This window comes from Pan paniscus, chromosome 1 (assembly GCF_029289425.2).
Source record: "Pan paniscus chromosome 1, NHGRI_mPanPan1-v2.0_pri, whole genome shotgun sequence".
NCBI lineage: Eukaryota > Metazoa > Chordata > Mammalia > Primates > Hominidae > Pan > Pan paniscus.
In genome coordinates, this window is record NC_073249.2 from 163973169 (window position 1) to 163991473 (window position 18305).

An 18305-nucleotide genomic window follows, 5' to 3' on the forward strand; every position below is an offset into this window, starting at 1 on the left:
TTCAACTTTCTCTGCTCACTGCTAACAAGGAATGAACCATCCAAAAGACAAAAAGTCAGGCATAACTATTACATAGGTAACTGATCCCTGGTAAATTATAAGTTATGAGCATGAATTAAAGACAACCATGGCTTGCATGGAATAGGAGAATCCTTGACTATAAAACTGGCACCTTTGGAAGTTGTGTTAACTTGTTAAGGACACTACTTTGGTGACCTGCTTCATGAAAATTTTCTGACAGACAAAAAAGGAAACAGATTTTAGGAGATCCCTGTGGAGTAGTTGTAATTCAGTCTAGCATAAGAATAAAACAGAAAGAGGTTCTAGACAATTTGCCCCAGGTCAGTCCAGTGAGCAAATCAAAATTATAATTCACATTGTTTAATTTCCCTATTCATTAGTCAATTGTTGACTGTGCTTATTTGCCTCCTATATTAAGAAAGAGTTTGATTAGCGGCAAGAAAACATTAGAGAACAAGGTATATAACTTGTGCTCTCAATCTTCCTTCAGGGATTCCAGGCTGAATTTGCAATACACCAGAAGACAAAATCTTATTAGATCAATGATCAAAGCCTGCCCAAGTGTCCTAAGCAGCTAACCTATTGCTGCCCCAGATGAAGACTCAATTCTGGTTCACGTTCATCTGAACATACTCTTAGTGTGGAAAACATTGCTTGAGGATGAGATTGTTCTATCCCCAAACTGTACCAAACCTATGCCTAATCAATCACCTCCTGTGAAACAAGTCACTTCATTGGATCGCTACATATGCACACACAAAACCAAACCAAAAGATTCAATTCCAAAACAAAACTACTGTGGACCAATCTTGCTATAATTAGAGAGTTAAGAGAGCCATTAGGTTGGTGCAAAAGTAATTGCGGTTTTTGCCATTGAAAGTAGTAGTAAAGCTAAAGCCAACAAAGACACAAGTATGTATGATAAAGGCTTAAAAGCAGAAAAGAGAGCTGGGGAAATCTGCCAGAGAGGAAGCCAAACCATAAATACAGAACCTGGTATTGATTACATTTTGTAGGTACCTGGTAATACATGGTATATGACATAAATTCATATCAAAACCACGCTACTTTTCTCTCTCTCCACTCCCATTCTTGTGGGAAGATAGCAGGCAATAGGAAGTGAGAGGAGAACATTTATAAAAAGTGTTACCCTCAACATAACTTAGGCTGAAACAGGTATCTCGATCCTTGTGCCGAGTCGGATATACCAAGTTAGATAAGAGCTCTCAGGAATTCTAAATCTTTATCTTCGTATCAGTTAGAGACAGGGTCTCACTCTGTCACCCAGGCTGGAATGCAGTGGTGTGATCGTAGCTCATTACATTCTCAAACTCTTGGGCTCAAGCAATCCTCCTGCCTCAGCTTTCCAAGTATCTGGGATTATAGGCATATGCCACCACACCTAGCTTTACTTGCACTTTTGATGAGATTTTAAGATTCTAAGAGATGGTCTACCTAATGTAAGCAATGATAATAACTTTGGTGTTTCTTTGCTTTATGTGCTAATATTAAGAAAATATTTTTTATTTTGTGGAAGTCAAGTTAACCACAACCAAGGTCTGTTTGTGGCTGAGGGAGAAGCTAACTTGAATAAGAGATGTGCCTTTGGTTTAATTTCCAGAGCATACCAAATAACTTTAATGGATCACAGAGAGCTGGGTGCTGGTTCTTGAGAAGCTGATGTGTACATGTGCATAAAGTATATATTAGAAGTATATTAATACAATTCTATCTCAACAGATTTAATTCTTAAATGCTACATATACTTGTTTAATCTCCCATTTTAAAAGTAGAAAAGGTTAGATTATAACATCAGGTTAGCTCTCTTTGAAGCAGGTAATAATTAAGTTGATTCACTGTTGCAATTACTGTCAGATCCCCCTTAATTACCAGAGATTTTATAGCAGCTTCATTATACGTCTGCTGTAATGCATTGTGGCCCTAAGGAGAAGTGTTGCAGGAAATTCTGCATAGCATGGATAATTCTAACCTGCAGTTACAGCTTCTAGCGAAAGCTCCTGCACTGAATTTATCTTTTTTTTTGACATTTCTCCCTGTTACTCAAGCAGTTAAACCGAAGTAACATTACTAAAATACCTACCTAACTTTGAAAGTTAGAATTGATTTCTCCATAGATATTAAAAACAAAAAGAATGAAGAAAGGATAAATTAGCCTTCAATTATTGCTGAAAAAGCATTAAATTATGTTTAATAATGAATTTAGATTAGGACATTCTAATACATATGAGATCTACATATCCAAATCACAAATATATCTTAGATTTCTACTGCTTGTGGATATTTCTTAGATGACAAGCAAGACAAAAATGATTACTGAATCCCCAAAAGATAATCTTGAAGAGGATAACCAACTCCTTTTTATTTATCAATGATTTTCCAACTTATTTCTGGGAAAAATAATCATTTTTAAAAAGGTCATTTTTAAGTTTCCCTATCACTGCTTGTTTTCACTGGAAAAATCTTTATAAATCAGAGCCTGTAAATTAAATGAAGTTCAAAACAGATAACTGAATGTCTCTCACAGATCCCTTTTTAACCAAGGAATTTACTCCACAGAATATATTAGATTCAGAAAGGGCCGCAATGTCAATGACACTATTGGCAGCTGTGTTAACAGTTAAGGGCCTGGCTTTGTACAGCAATACAGTTATTAAATTTCTCCGGAGACCATGACTCATTAATCAAATATTCATACATCTCTGTAAATACACACTGAACAGAGAATACCCTCAGAGCCGAGCATCCCAATACAAGCGCTCTTTCATGTAACACTGACAAAATCCTGAGAACATGTGGTCATGTTTTGCATTTCTAATGCACTATGTACTCTTTAATACTCCATTTCCTAAAATCAGAACACAAATGATCTTACTGATGGCAAGTGTTAGATGGTTACAATTAAAATTATTCCACTATTGCTTCATACCATCTTTTTTTAAAATGAGGACAGTGAACCAATTCTTCTATTCTTTGTTTACCATCAAACAAGTAATTTTTTCCCAGACGGATGAAGAAACCCAGGGCCATGCTCCTATTAATACAAGAAGTTGTATTAGCATGAAAACAACAAATCACTACTTAAACTAGAGAGGCCAAATAACTTAACATATTAGCAGACATGAACTTGCTATATTTTGCAAAGTCCTCAGTCTGTTTTATACCACTGGGAGTTTTCCCCCTATTGTACAGTAACAAAAGGTCTTTCTCAATTGCAGTCTCTAGAAAATTGGGGTCTGAAGGCCAGGCAAAGAAGAGAAGGCTCAAAATGTCACCTCATAAGGCTACTACTAAGAGCAGTTTCCCCACCTCAGGGTGGGCAGGAGTACTATGCCAAGGGAAGAGAGAAAAGGAGCATCTTACATAAATTTACCATCTGTGTAACAGTTTCTGAAACAATGGGGACTTGATTCTCAATGCCACTAAAATATAAGCAAATTTTCGTCAAATGCCACCTCATCTCCTCACCCCCTCCGGCCTACCACCCAGACTGCCTGTGTCTTTAACCCGTTTTCCAAAATTCTTTCCAAAACCAGGTCAAAGACTTCCCTTCCACAGTCTCCCTGCTTTCATCCCCATCCAGCTCAGTCCTCACATGCCATTTTCTCTAGCCTCTTCCTCTTGGTCTTTTGGAACATCTAATTCAATATGATGTAGGAAAAACTAGAGCAGGCTTTGGAATCAGGAGAGGTTTAAATCTCAGATCTGCAGATTGCCAACTGCGATAATTTGGCAAATTAACATATCAGACCCTCAATTTCTTCATCTGTAAAATGGCAAGGATAAAAATATCTACTTCCCAGGATTTTTGCAAAGATTAAATAATATGTATTTTATATTTAGTAAGCACCCAATGTCAGTTGTTGCCATTGGCAATCATTAATCCTCTATCTCTTAACATTAACTCAAACTTTCATTTTCCTGGCAGTACTAATTCTCTCCTAAACTTAACCAGCAAGGACACTCCTCCTTCCATTTAAATCCCTCTGATTCAGGTAGCTTTGCATTCCCACTCCAGATGACTCTATTATCACTTCACACTCTCTTCTGCAGATGCTTACACCATCTATTTCACTCAACATGCTCCAACTCCAAATTTCGGCCTGAAATTGTTTTTCCAATCATTCTCACAACATTCTACCATTCTATTTCCCAAACTTCATCACTTTACATCATTTGGAAGTCTGGTAAAGCCAAGTGTCTCCTTCTCAGAAAAATGTTTTAAAATGTAAATTAAAATGCACATGAATAAAAATTTTAAAATTTTACTATAAATTATAATTTACTATAAATTATACATTTTTAAAAATTTGTAATTATGGTAATATATTTGCTTCTCTATCAACACATTTAAAAATCCTAGTAGCAAAACCTACCAAAATTTCAAAGCAGTGTAAATACTTCAAGGTATCTTTATTAGCTGTAATATAAAAATATCTATAATTTCTATTAGTAGTAATGTTCTAGCTACTGCTAACACTGCTATATTTTGTTGTCTGTATTCTTATTGAAAGGAAATACTATATTTCAGGTAGATGTTAGTAAAAATAAAGATGTAAATGTTTTTCCAACCCAAGCTCATGAACCCCTAAATTCTATTCATGGGTTCATCAGGTTAAGAACCCCAGCATTAAATGACCTACTCTCTCTGCCCCATCTAAATTCACTAAGTATATGCATAAATTCACTAAGTATATGCATAGAATGTATAGAATTATATCTAGGTAAAACAGAATCTAAGAATAGGGCTTGGCCGGGCGCGGTGGCTCACGCCTGTAATCCCAGCACTTTGGGAGGCCGAGGCGGGCGGATCACGAGGTCAGGAGATCGAGACCATCCTGGCTAACACGGTGAAACCCCGTCTCTACTAAAAATACAAAAAATTAGCCGGGCGTGGTAGCGGGCGCCTGTAGTCCCAGCTACTCGGGAGGCTGAGGCAGGAGAATGGCGTGAACCCGGGAGGCAGAGCTTGCAGTGAGCCGAGATCGCGCCACTGCACTCCAGCCTGGGCGACAGAGCGAGACTCCGTCTCAAAAAAAAAAAAAAAAAAAAAAAGAATAGGGCTTGAGGAATCACATTCCAATTTTAAATTTTCATATTTTAAAGTGTTAAAACCAAAACCCTGCTCTTCTGATTTCTACACCCTTTTTTTTCCCCCTTCATAGCATTCTTATTCCTGTGTCTCTTCTATGCATCCACCTAATTATACATTTCAGCCTGACCATCACAGCCCTCAGTCATCTGCAGAATGTTTAGCATCACCCCCTTACTAACTACCAGCAGTGCTCCCTAGTCAGTACAACCAAAACCAGCCACATGCACCTCAACTGTGCCCTATGGGGATGGCCCCTGCCCCAAACCCACTTCTGTTTAGAAAGCAGGACCATGGACCCTGGCTCTCAGTCTTTGTGTTGTTTCTTATTAGTTCAGATACTTACCTTATCACTGCCTGTATATAAATCAAATCAGACTTTCAGAATTCATCCAAAATGCCACCTCCTCCAGGAAGACTTGCCTAATCCCCATAACCATATGTGAGCTGTCTTCTTTTGAAACCAAATAACCTCTTACTTTGTATAACTTCTATTATAAACATTCTCTTTCTCGATCATGTATGAGTTTTTTGTGTATTTTCCCCATCCTTAATTCTAAGCTCCCTGACAGAAGTGTCACTTTTTAAAAAATCTCAATGTATTCTGTAGTGCTTCATGGACATTCAATATTAGCATAGAATTAAGAGGTTTTTGTTTTAGTTTTCCTAATTCTTGCATTCCAATGCCAGTTCAAAAAAAAAAAAAAAGGAATTTTAAAGTCTTTTCAAATCTTGAGACTGGCATGAATAAAATCTTTATAACACTTTTAAAGGCTAACACTTATTGAGTACTTACTGTGTGCCAGGCACTTTTCTAATAAGTGTTTCACATGTTTCCTCCCTTAATCCTTACAACAGCCTTCTGCTGCTACTATACTACGACAGTGACTGTTATCCCCATTTTATAGATGTTAAGTACTTGCTCAAGGCCATATTGCTGGTAAGTGCTAAAGTCACAATTTGAGCTGAGCCAGTCTGACTCTACAGTTTAACCAGTTCATTATGTCTTCTCCAATGTATAACACTGGAGTTTGACCAAAAAATTAAGCATCTGTTTTCCCCAAAATATAAAGATTCATAATTTTTTCCAAACTAGTAGTACTGGGTGAATATGTAAAGCCTTACTTTTGAAGCACTTGTTCTGGATTATGCAATGGTATAATGTAATCTACTATAATTGATTTGTTCTTATACAACATGATCATAGTTCTAAGAACTGTATTTTGCATGTTTTACTTTCTAAACATGTATCTTCAGCATTTTGGGCCAATTTTCTACTATGTAAAATTTCAATAATAAAGATTTATGTTTTAAAAATAAAGGCTGGGCTGGGCGCAGTGGCTCATGTCTGTAATCCCACCACTTTGGCAGGCCGAGACAAGTGGATCACTTGAGGTCAGGAGTTCAAGACCAGCCTGGCCAACATGGTGAAACCCCGTCTCTACTAAAAATACAAAAATTAGCTGGGTATGGTAGTGCACACCTGTAATCCCAGCTACGTGGGAGGTGAGGCGAGAAAATAGCTTGAGCCCAAGGGGCAGAGGTTACAGTGAGCTGAGATCACGCCACTGCACTCCAGCCTGGGCGATAGGGCAAAACTCCATCTCAAAAAAAAAAAAAAAAAAAAAGAATAAATAAATGAAGACTGAAAGAAATTAGAAAAAATTTTTCAGAAATTGCCATGCAATGTTGAAAAAGAAGAACAGAGCTGAAGGACTTACACCTCCCAATTGCAGAATTTATTACAAAGCCAAGGTAATCAAGACAGTATCAAACTGGCATGAGGCTAGATAAATGGAATAGATTTGAGAGTCTACAAATAAACCCTTATATTTACAGTCAGTTGATTTTCAACAAGGGTGCCAACACTATTCATTTGTTGAAAAGAGTAGTCTTTTCAACAAATGGTGCTTGGACAACTGGACATTACATGCAAAAGAATAAACACCTACCTCATACCATATACAAAAATCAACTCAAAATGGATTTAAAACAAAAAACAAAAAAAACCTAGGCCAAGCATGGTGGCTCACGCCTGTAATCCCAGCACTTTGGGAGGCCAAGGCGGGTGGATCATAAGGTCAGGAGTTCAAGACCAGCCTGACCAACATGGTGAATCCCCATCTCTACTAAAAATACAAAAATTAGCTGGGTGTGGTGGCACATGCCTGTAATCCCAGCTACTCAGGAGGCTGAGGCAGGAGAATCGGTTGATCCTGGGAGGCAGAGGTTGCAGTGAGCCAAGATCACACCACTGCACTCCAGCCTGCACTCCAGCAACAGAGTGAGACTGTCTCTTAAAAAAAAAAAAAAAAAAAAACCCTAAATGTAACAGCTAAAACTATAAAACTCTTAGGAGAAAGTATAGGAATAGACCCCTTTAGGACCTTGAATCAATCAATGGCTTCTCAGATATAACACCAAAAGCACAAGAAATTAAAAAAACATAAATTAGACTTTATCAAAATTAAAACTTTCAGTAGTTCATAGGATACCATCAACAAAGTAAAAAGATGGCTGGGCGTGGTTGCCCACACCTGTAATCCCAGCACTTTGAGAGGCCGAGGCAGACAGATAACTTGAGGCCAGGAGTTCAAGACCATCCTGACCAACATAGCAAAACCCCATCTCTAATAAAAAATATAAAAATTAGCCAACATGGTGGTGCAAGCCTGTAATCCCAGCTACTTGGGAGGCTGAGGCACAATAATCACTTGAACCTGGGAGGTGGGGGTCACAGTGAGCCGAGATTGTGCCACTGCACTCTAGCCTGGGCGACAGAGCGAGACTCTGCCTCAAAAAAAAAAAAAAAAAAAAAGATAAAAAGACAACCTACAGAACAAGAGAAAATGCTTGTAAATCATATATCTGATGAAGTACTTGTATCCCGAATATGCAAAGAACACTTATAACTCAATAATATAAACACAAATAACCTAATTTTAAAATGAGCAAAGATTTTAAATATACATTTTTCCAAAGAAGACATAAAAGTGGTCAACAAGCATATGGAAAGATAAACATTATTAGTCACTAGGAAAATGAAAATCAAAACCAAAATAAGGTACCATTCACACATACTCTGCTGGCTAAAATTTAAAAGCTAGACAATAACAAGGGTTAGTGAGAAAGTAGAAAAGCCAGAACCCTCATACATTGCTGCTAGGATTGTGTAATGGTGAACCACTTTGGAAAACAGTTTAGGAATTCCTCAAATAGTTAAACATAGTTATAAACATGATCAGCAACTCTACTCCTAGGCAAATATCCAGTAGAAATGAAAATATACACCCACACAAAATCATGTACATGAATGTTCTGAACAGCATTATTCATAGTAGCTAAAAAGTAGAAAAAAATTGCAATGTCCATCAATTGATGAATAAGGAAAATGTGGTATACCTATCTAATAGAATATTACTGTCATAAAAAAAAGTAATGAGGTGCTAACAAATACATGCAACAACATGGAAGAAACTTGAAAAAAATTATGGCAAGTTAAAGGAGTCAGACACAAAAGGCCATATAGTGTATGATTCCATTTAGATGAAATGTCCACATTAGGCAAATCCATACAGGCAGAAAGTAGATTAGTGGTTGCTAGGGCTGGGGATGGAAAAAAAGAAGGGTGAAGAATGGGAAGTGAGAGTGGGTACAGGGCTTCTTTTTAGGGTAATTAAAATACTCCGGAATTTGGTAATGGCAATTATTACACAACTCTGAATATATTAAAAACCACTAAATTGTGGTTTTTAAAGTTATTTTACTTTAAAAGGTTGAAGTGTCTAATGTGTAAATTACATCTCAATAAAGCTATTATTTAAAAAAGAAAACCCCAAGATACTACTTCACACACACAGTAGAATGGCTATAACAAAAAGACAGAAAACAGAACTATGTAGACATTAGACATATATCATCTGACACCCCTGAGCCACCTTAAACATTATGGAATTTGGACTTTTAAACATCATCTGACAAAGATGCACTTTGAGCTCTGAGCTGATGCTGCCTGCCAGCTAATATCACAATCTTTGTATAGCAGATTAGATAACTGTTGGATTTTATATTTCATTCCCTCTTATTTTGCAGGAAAACAGAAAAATCACAGTGCTAAAACTAGTGCTAAGAAATGTAGATCTCATAAATTTAATATAAAGATAGAAATAATCATTAGCCTCAATGAAATGCTCAGTCAACTGTATATTCTACTATAAGTCAACTTTAAGTCAGTCAATTGAATGTTCTAATACAAAAGAAAAATAAAGATCTGTGAGATACCAAAAGTGTATCATTAAGACCATGTAAAAGCCTATATGATTAAAAATAATTTTGTTTTAAATATTTTTATATTTTTAACTCTCTGCATAAGAACCTTCCTTAAAGCACTGTTTAGAAATATCTATTGTTCAGTTCCTTCATATTCAACTGTCTCAAGTGTTTATGGGAACATATTACATACAAAACCAAGAATGTCTCTGTAGGTATAGACATGTGCTAGTGGCCATAAAACTGGCCAAGCCCAGGTCAGGTCTAGGAGCCAACCGCAAGTCACGGGAAAGACCAACATGCAGGTCAGAGGCATAAAACAGTCAGTATATAGATCCAAATACAAAAGACAGAATAAGTGGTGGCCCTCTTCATCAATAGAATAAAGAAATAGGAATCAAAATTCAACCTATTGAACACGCTTAAAGAGTAATGAGAATACGAACCTAAAGTAGAAGGGAGTATAGAAAAATGAAAGTAATATGTTGAAGTATCGTGTAAGTATAGGTTGATCCTTTCCAAATGATATATATTTAAAGTATTTTAGAAATAATTTAAATAACCAGACAGTTGACCATGGACTCTCCCGACCTGTTCCATTATGTGATCATCTAAGTCCCAGAACTCATATTAATTGTTCCGTCAATCCCAGATCTAATTCCCCATCTTAGATTCATTAGCTATATTTTAATACAAATGAACTAAACTGAACAGTGCAGCATAAATAGCAAGTAGTATGTAAATATTAGGAACTCAAATGCTACATTGCACAATTCCAGGGAGTACCATTCATGTAACATATACTAAAAAATAGTGTTCCGTGGAGTTCTGCAACATGGTAGCCCCATATCCACTGGCCCTTATCAGTATTTATATTCTTCTACTGCCTACATTTAATTTTAAATCATCCCAGCCCACAATACTTTTTAATTAATGTATTTTTATCTGTGTCAGTTTGCTATGGTGTATTTGCCTAGATACACTCAAAACTTGCTGTTAATCATTCTCTCATCCTTTTGTTATAACTTCTATTGGATTTCAACTTTCTTTTGTTTACCTTTCCTGCTTATAAAACAACTTTTTATAAAACCCTTGACTTCTCTATTTTATTAATGAATATTAGTATAAATATGTATTTATAATACTTATAAATATATGTATCATTTATAAATCATTTTTAAATAATTTAAATGAAAGACAATTCTGAGTAGAATATTTTCTTATCATTCACTCTTGGATGACAATTTTGGAAGACTGAGTTTCTACATTTCTGGAAGAACTGGTTGGAGAGAGGGTAGCACAGAAAGAGTAATCTTCCCTTCTAATAACATGTATTCTCCACATTTAGCATATTTTTCTTATCACTGTGAGAGAATAAGTGAAATTTTATAACTGTAGTTGTGAATGTTTTGGGCCATTGCTTGCCACCAATAATGTCAAGAAGGACTGTAAAAAAGAAAGAGGAAAATGCTAACTCAAAAATGTGTCTGCAATACCAATTCTAAATATAATATTTTTCAAAGTTTATAGTCAAGGAAAAAGTCTTTAAATAACCATGAAAGCCACACAAAAATGCTTAAGATTTTAAAACTGACTTAAGATTCAAACTATGAAATGATATAAAATTTATATTTTATAATCAATAGGATGTTTCCAATTCTCCTGGCCTGATGTTTCACCTTTTCAGTTCTGTATCTGAGTACTCAGTATAAAGGCTCAAATAAATAGCAATATTGAATGGTGGTTGACTGACAATACTGAGGGTATAATAAATGTCACATGATAAATATTTACTTGCCTAGAGTTTTTTTGGGGAAGACATTTACTCTCCTTTTTTTATAGAAAATAATCCCTTATCCTTTCCAAGAATTGCCTCTATCATATATTCTGAATATCTTGCTTCTATTTCACCATGATTTTAAATTCTCAGTATCCTACCCATTTCTGTTTAAGTAACAATTCATGTAGTGATTTCATATTTTCAAGTTGTTCTGTCATTATCTGTCCTTCCTTGTTTCTTGATTTTAGAAAATATAGTTTTTCATGATTATTTAGGAACATATAGTCAAAAAGACAATGTCAAATGCATGCTATTAAAGGTGATCTGTGATAAACCATGAAAATGAAACTTCCTAGTAAAAATTAAAGAAAAAAAGAGGGGCCTGTCTTGGGGTGTGGGGAAGGAGGAGGGATAGCATTAGGAGATATACCTAATGTAAATGACGAGTTAACGGGTGCAGCACACCAACATGGCACATGTATACATATGTAACAAATCTGCACGTTGTGCACGTGTACCCTAGAACTTACAGTATAATAAAAAATAAAATAAACAGAATAAAGTGCTTTCTAGTATTGAATAATGGAAGGGAACTAGAGGTCTCTAAAAAATAGAGATTCTTGCCTAAAATTAGATAGATTATATAGCTAAGTCATTTTTGCTGTTAATCTTCTAAAAACAAGATGGAATTAACATATATATTTAGATATGTTTGCCCTTGGACAATGTTAAATCTTAATGATCATAGAACACAAAAACAACCTAAATTTTTAATCCTCTAAAGTTGTCTTCTCACTAATACAGATTTAATGAGGTTGGTTTAATGTAAAAACAGAAATATGAATACCTCAAGGAAATTTTCTGGATATACTTACACTGTAAAGGATCTTTTCCTTCACTCATTCAGCAAATTATGACTCTTAAGATTGCCTGCTGGTGGTTAACACATTGACAAAAAGGGATTCAAAGTGTCAAATCTTATGAAGAAAAGAGAAAAGAAAACTTCACCATCAGAAAGTCACATCGAGAATTTTAAAAATTCATTTCTGAAATGTTAATGGTAAAATCCAGTATCTTAATGTTAATGTGCAAATGGAGGATTCTCCTATCATAGTTCTAACAGAACACTCATCTTAGAATCTTGTCCTTTTTGACTTTCCTTTATTCCAGGCTGAAAAAGATCATCCATAAGCTTTATTGACTGAGTTTACTAGCTGTCAGAACTTGAAATGAAATCTGTGTTCACAACAAAGTCTGAAACCAGGATGTACAGTACGTTTATTCTAAATCTAATGATATACTTTTGTTGGTGCCTTCCAAATAAAAGATTAGCATAACTTTTGGCTGGTCGTTGACTAAAGGTGAATTACTAGGCAAAATAAATTGACCCCCTCTCAATTATCATGCATGCATTCATTCACTTGCACGTATTAGTCAATACTTTTATGTGTGCCTATTATGTAAAACAATTTCTGATTCCAAACATTTATTCCCAGTCATGAGGATGACTGTATTGTAAGATTTGTCTGTAAAATATACTAAGTGTTTTCCATACAATTCAATGTAAAGGAAATTTTTGCCTCCTCTCACATTAACTTTGCCCAGGTGTAATCTTGTCTCATTCCAATAATCTACCTAAAAATGATCCCTAAATATGTTGAAGAAATAACAATGCTATTCTGTAACTCTTAAGCTTTTATATTAGTTCTTGTAAGAACATTTACAACCGGTTCAGACCCACTTGAAGGTATGGGTGCTCTCATTGGATGTGTTTACCATAGAATCCTGTGAATACAGCAGCTATAAAGGAACAGTAAATTGCAATAGCTTAGATCAGACGACTGCAGTGTATAAAATCTGGTATATCACTGGCTTCTTGTTCCTATATTGCTTTGACATTCTAGGAAAATTAGTATTGGACTTAATTTGTGCTGACTGTATTTAGACTAAAGAAAACTTTTAGATTTCAGACTATTTATTTCAGCTCAGTAAGTAATCTTCACTGAGAAATGTCAAACCTGATTTTTCTCATCAGGTATACTAAAACAATCCGCCCACCCTCTCTTTCAGCTTTACATGCAACTCTAAACAAACAGGTTTTCTGATGGAAGAGATCAATGACTTTAGATGATACACAATTTTATGTCTTTATAAGTCACGTTTCTACACTGAAACATGAAAGCTCCACTTAAAAAATTAATATTGTTTTCAGAGCAATATATGCATTTATTATAAATGAACAGAATTCGAGACACTGATTTTTCAAATGAAAGGATTAAAATAATCCCAACATTAAAACCAAAACAAAAGCATTTTATCTTCTCACATCTTTATTATGTATTTTATAATCCTAGCTCAAAAATCACTCTTGTACTTTTAGATCACAAATTTGCCTTTAAGTAACACATAATACACTTAAGGCAGATTTGCCTTACAGGTGGCCTCAGCTTCTAAACACCACTACACTGCTTTATATAAAAAACAAAAATCACATAGAAGAGAATCTAGTGACATCTTTCTTGGTATTTTAAACTTAAAAACTGCATAATAAATTGAGTTCCCATAAAATTTCGCCCTTGAGATAGGAAACAAACACTACTACTATTTTATAGTTGCCTTTATCTGACTTGATTGATGTAGTTATAATAGTATTAATAACATAACCTTTAAATTTGTGAGGGAAAACCAATACTTTATATTCACTCCTCATAAAAGGTTCAACAGCAAGCATAATGAGGAGCCATTATAAAATCATATTGCTAAGTATTACTTTAACTCATAATTCTGCTTATATAAGTGTATGCATATCACAGTTAACAAATACTATTTAATTATCAAGACATATGCAAAAGTATTCTTTGATTGCATTAATAGCAGGAGGCTAGACAGCATTAAAGTTTCTTTCTCTGATCTTCTGGTCTTTAGTACAAACTGAGAATTTTGAAACTATTTGGTGATCCCAGTCTTTGGGGGAAGGTTAATATCACAAAACCTCCATGAGAACAATGGGCTCAGGTGGAAGACTTTGAAGACTAAAAGGCTTACAGTTAAGGTAGAATTATCACTAGTAGATCTTAGGGAAATAGGAATGCAACCAGAATCACTCAATTTATTTATTAGAAAGCAAGATTCATTAAATCATTTGTCTTTTAGAAAAATATCTTTAACTTTTATATTTTCAAATGTTCTTTTTTAAAGAACATATAAAATTAAGATATTTGTGAAAATAAACATTTCAGATATACTTGTTTCTCTTCATTTTTCCCCTTTCAATGGAATTCTTCTTATCAAGCACAAATGTGCTAATCTTTAAAGCAAGACAAACTCTTCCGTGCTAAATCTTTTTAATTGTTTCTTTTCATCCTCTGAAAAAAGGTCTTCTTCATTGGTTGTAGTAGATGTAAAATCATAGTCTCTGGAATGACCATTTACAAAAGTAAATAAGGGATATTTCTCCTTAGAAGAAAATTCCAGCATCTGTAACAGAAAGTACAGAAGAATTCCTTATTGGATGCAATAGTGCACACTAAGACCACACGACAAATCTACTGTTTTAGCCCTGAACCTCTCCTGTTAGCTTCTTTCATTTACATTCACCCAGTGCTACTCCTTTACCTGTTCTGGCTAAAAGACAAAAAATGATTAGCATTGTATTGTTTATTTATAGGTAAATGCATGCTTCTTCACTGGGATTAAATCATCAAAGTATATGCTCACTCTCACCTCCCACTTCCCCAAAGTAAGTTTTCTGGTCACATTAGTCTGAAGAAATACTAGAGAGTTAGGTTGTAATTTATCATCTTTAGGTAGTAATAGACAATGAAACAAAATGGTATCACTGACTATGATAAAATATTGTAAAAGACTGTTTGGTAATCTAGGCAGTAAACTGAGTCAGAAGGTCCATTCTAATCTCTGTTTTGTAACTTACCTTGATGTGACCTTGGACACATCACTCTACCTGAATAACATCTATAAAACAGGGCAATCACTGCTCGGCTTTTTGGCTAAGATCAAGTGTACAAGAACAGAGCAAAAGAAATCCAATTTTTCTACCTCAGAGAACTGTTAAGAAGATCAAAAGCAATAATATGAAGTTATTTTTAAAAAATAACTTTGGTCTTTTCAAAGATTCTCTTTTAAAACATATTTTAAATAAACTATTTCTACAATAATCTAGTCAACATGAAAAATGGCCTTCTCACACATAGTAATAATCCACATTTTACATATTATCTTCTAAAGTTACATTACATACAAAAAAAAAGCAATACCTAGAATTTTGTGAGGATATTCACAACCTTTATAGCCCATCAATTTGAGATTCACACGTATAATATAAACAATTTTAAATATTTCTGTTAAACAAGTTCTATTCAAAACTTTTAATGATTTTCATTAAAAAATGAATTAAACATTTTGAGTAAAGGATGTTTTGACAAAAAGAAATTTTCAATAGGTAAGCAGGGCCACAGGGATTCCGAAAAGTTACTATGCAATTTACAGAGAATGCTAAAAAGAATACAATATTTATATACAACATAATTATTGTCAGTTAAATGCAATTTGTTTTTAAAAGATAATTTCAGAGGCAAAACTGCATTATCTCAAATGTCAACATTCAACTGAAGGATCATCAATTTCTTACATATTACATTTATAGATTCTCTTGAAACATGGCCAGATAGGTAGGCCTAGCATATGATATAAAATTAAAATTATTTCAATGAGACAACTATATAAAATATATTTTTAATTGAATGGAAATGAACCATTTAAAAACAATCAATATTAACAAAACTAGACATGGTGAAAATCAGATCCTATAGTTCTTATTGTGCTTATTTATACATTGCTGAAATTTATTTTATTTATATACTACAAAAAAGAGAAGAGAGAAGACCAAAAATGTGTAAAATGAAAAATAAGAGGCAGAGAGTACTGGCATCTGATTAATCATCTTTCACCTCCAGCCAATAGCTGGAATATAGTCCAAAAACTGTTGTCATTTTAATATTCATTTAATGTCACTTGTAAAAGTCCAGTATCTAACGAGCAAGTATCCACATATCATTTTCAGATCAACACAGCAGAGTTAACATTATCATCTCTTCATCCTTTCTTTCAAGATTAAGAAAGGAGTTATCCGGGTTTATTAATAAAGGACTAAGTTGCTCATCAAAGTTAAGATTCAAATCTGTGTCCCAGGTGAAAAAAAATGTCAGAAAGGAAACTGCTACCCTTTAATTTAAAAATGCATCTACTTTTTGCAAATCTTTTTGCAGTACAAGGTCTCCTTATGCACAATATTTATTGATTCAGGCTTGGAGAATTATTTTCCAAACTTTGCTGAGTTTATTTAAGTATTTAAAGAGTATCAAATTAACAATATATTAAAGGTTTACCCAAATGAGTTGAAAATTTATGTCCACATAAAATCCTGCACACGGATGTTTATAATAGCAGCTTTAATCATAATTTGATTCTGAAAAGTTTAAAATGTGAAAAGGTTAGTGTTCTTTTTTATATCACAAGAATGGCTACATTGTCAAAACCTTAAAAGTCCTTCCATAATGGATGATATAATATCCAAATGAAAAAATACAATTTAGGCTATCTATGTGACATGGAGATACTACACAAAATAAAAGTTAATCTAAATTATTTGATAACTTGGAAAATGTTTATTACATAATCCTTAAAAAAGATATAAAGCTATAAAATTTAGTTTCAATTATGTTAAAATAATTTCAAATATATATTTTGAAAAGACTGAAAGATAACAAAACATTAAGTTACCTCTGAATGAAATAATTAGTGATTTTTCTCATGTGTTTGTGTGTCTCTGTGTGTGTGTGTGTGTGTGTTCTATTTTCCAAGCTTCTTTCTTCTGAAACATACTCTCACTCTGTCGTCCAGGCTGGAGTGCAGTGGCATGATCACGGCTCACTGCAGCCTCGACCTCCTGCACTCAAATGATCCTTCTACTTCAGGCTCCCGAGTAGCTGGGACTACAGGTATGTGCCACCATACCTGGCTAATTTTGTATTTTTTATGCAGATGGGGTCTCACTATGTTGCCCAGGCTGGTCTCAAACCCCTGAACTCAAGTGATCCACCCGCCTCTGCCTCCCAAAGTGTTGGGATTACAGGCATGAGTCACCACGGCCAGCCTATTTTTCGAACTTTCTAACATGTAATTCTTCTATTACATAGTAGGAGAAAACTATTATTTAAAAAAAATTTAAGGTAACTGAATTCACCATCTCATAGTTGTTTTTTAAAAGGGAATTCAGTGGTTTGCTCAACAACTTTAGAACAGGCAATTCTAAACTCTGTACTACTGTAATAACACAGCTAAAGCTACACTGAAGCTACTTTATTAGCTAAAAGGCAAAGCATACATTTCAGGAGATCAAATATTTTATCACACCTTTCCTAAGTACTGAGTTGACAGGTTTCAGAATTTACAAAGGAAAAAGCTGGAGGACAGAAGTTAAGCAATGTATACCATAATAAAGCTAGTAGTTGGTAGGACAGAAATAGAACCAGGAGATGATCACTTCTCCTCAAGCCAAAACTTTTTCCACTAGTCCCTGCCACCATATATGTAAAATTATTCCCCAGTACAGGGCAGTGTAAACCTATGTAGCATATATTCACCACACTAGAGCTATACCCTATGTAGGGGTTAAGCTCTAAAGTCAGCCCATACTGCAAAATCAAGCATTGTCAAAAATCACCTTTAACAAGTCTTTAAATTGTTTAAAGGGTGATATGCATAATCTTGTGTATGCAACACTCTTCAGTAATATGTATAAATGTAAAATATATAGTTATGTAAATAGTACAGTCATGTGCCACAGAATAACATTTCAGTCAACAAGGACCACGTACAACAGTGGTCCTATAAGATAATAATGCAGCTGAAAAATTCCTATCACCTAGTGTTGTCACAGCTGTCATAATGTCATTCCACAATGCATTATTCACAAGTTTGTAGTGATGCTGGTGTAAACAAACTGATTGTATGGCAGATAAAATTATGTACAGTACATAATATTTTATAATAAATGACTTAGTGGTTTAAGTATTTACTATACAATTTTTTATTATTTTAGAGTGT

At 34.4% G+C, this 18305-nt stretch overlaps 1 protein-coding gene and 1 long non-coding RNA gene across 12 annotated transcripts in view; both read right to left on the bottom strand.

Annotated features, from left to right (window-relative positions):
* The window catches only part of LOC117981494 (uncharacterized), a 35076-nt gene extending 22897 nt beyond the window's left edge, over nucleotides 1-12179 (bottom strand). Inside the window, exon 1 of the long non-coding RNA XR_004673050.2 lies at nucleotides 12056-12179. This is a non-coding gene — a long non-coding RNA (uncharacterized LOC117981494). The remainder of the gene's footprint in view (nucleotides 1-12055) is intronic.
* Nucleotides 12180-13492: 1313 nt separating this feature from the next.
* Nucleotides 13493-18305, bottom strand: part of ATG4C (autophagy related 4C cysteine peptidase) — an 82570-nt gene continuing 77757 nt past the window's right edge. For 7 of the 11 annotated variants that reach the window (XM_063600780.1, XM_014345535.4, XM_063600779.1 and 4 more), the window contains one exon: nucleotides 13493-14657. In XM_063600780.1, coding sequence (XP_063456850.1) covers nucleotides 14490-14657 — 168 coding nt within the window. In that variant the 3' untranslated portion in view covers nucleotides 13493-14489. The other 4 variants (XM_063600777.1, XM_014345537.4, XR_010110959.1 and 1 more) reach the window with 3 other exon arrangements.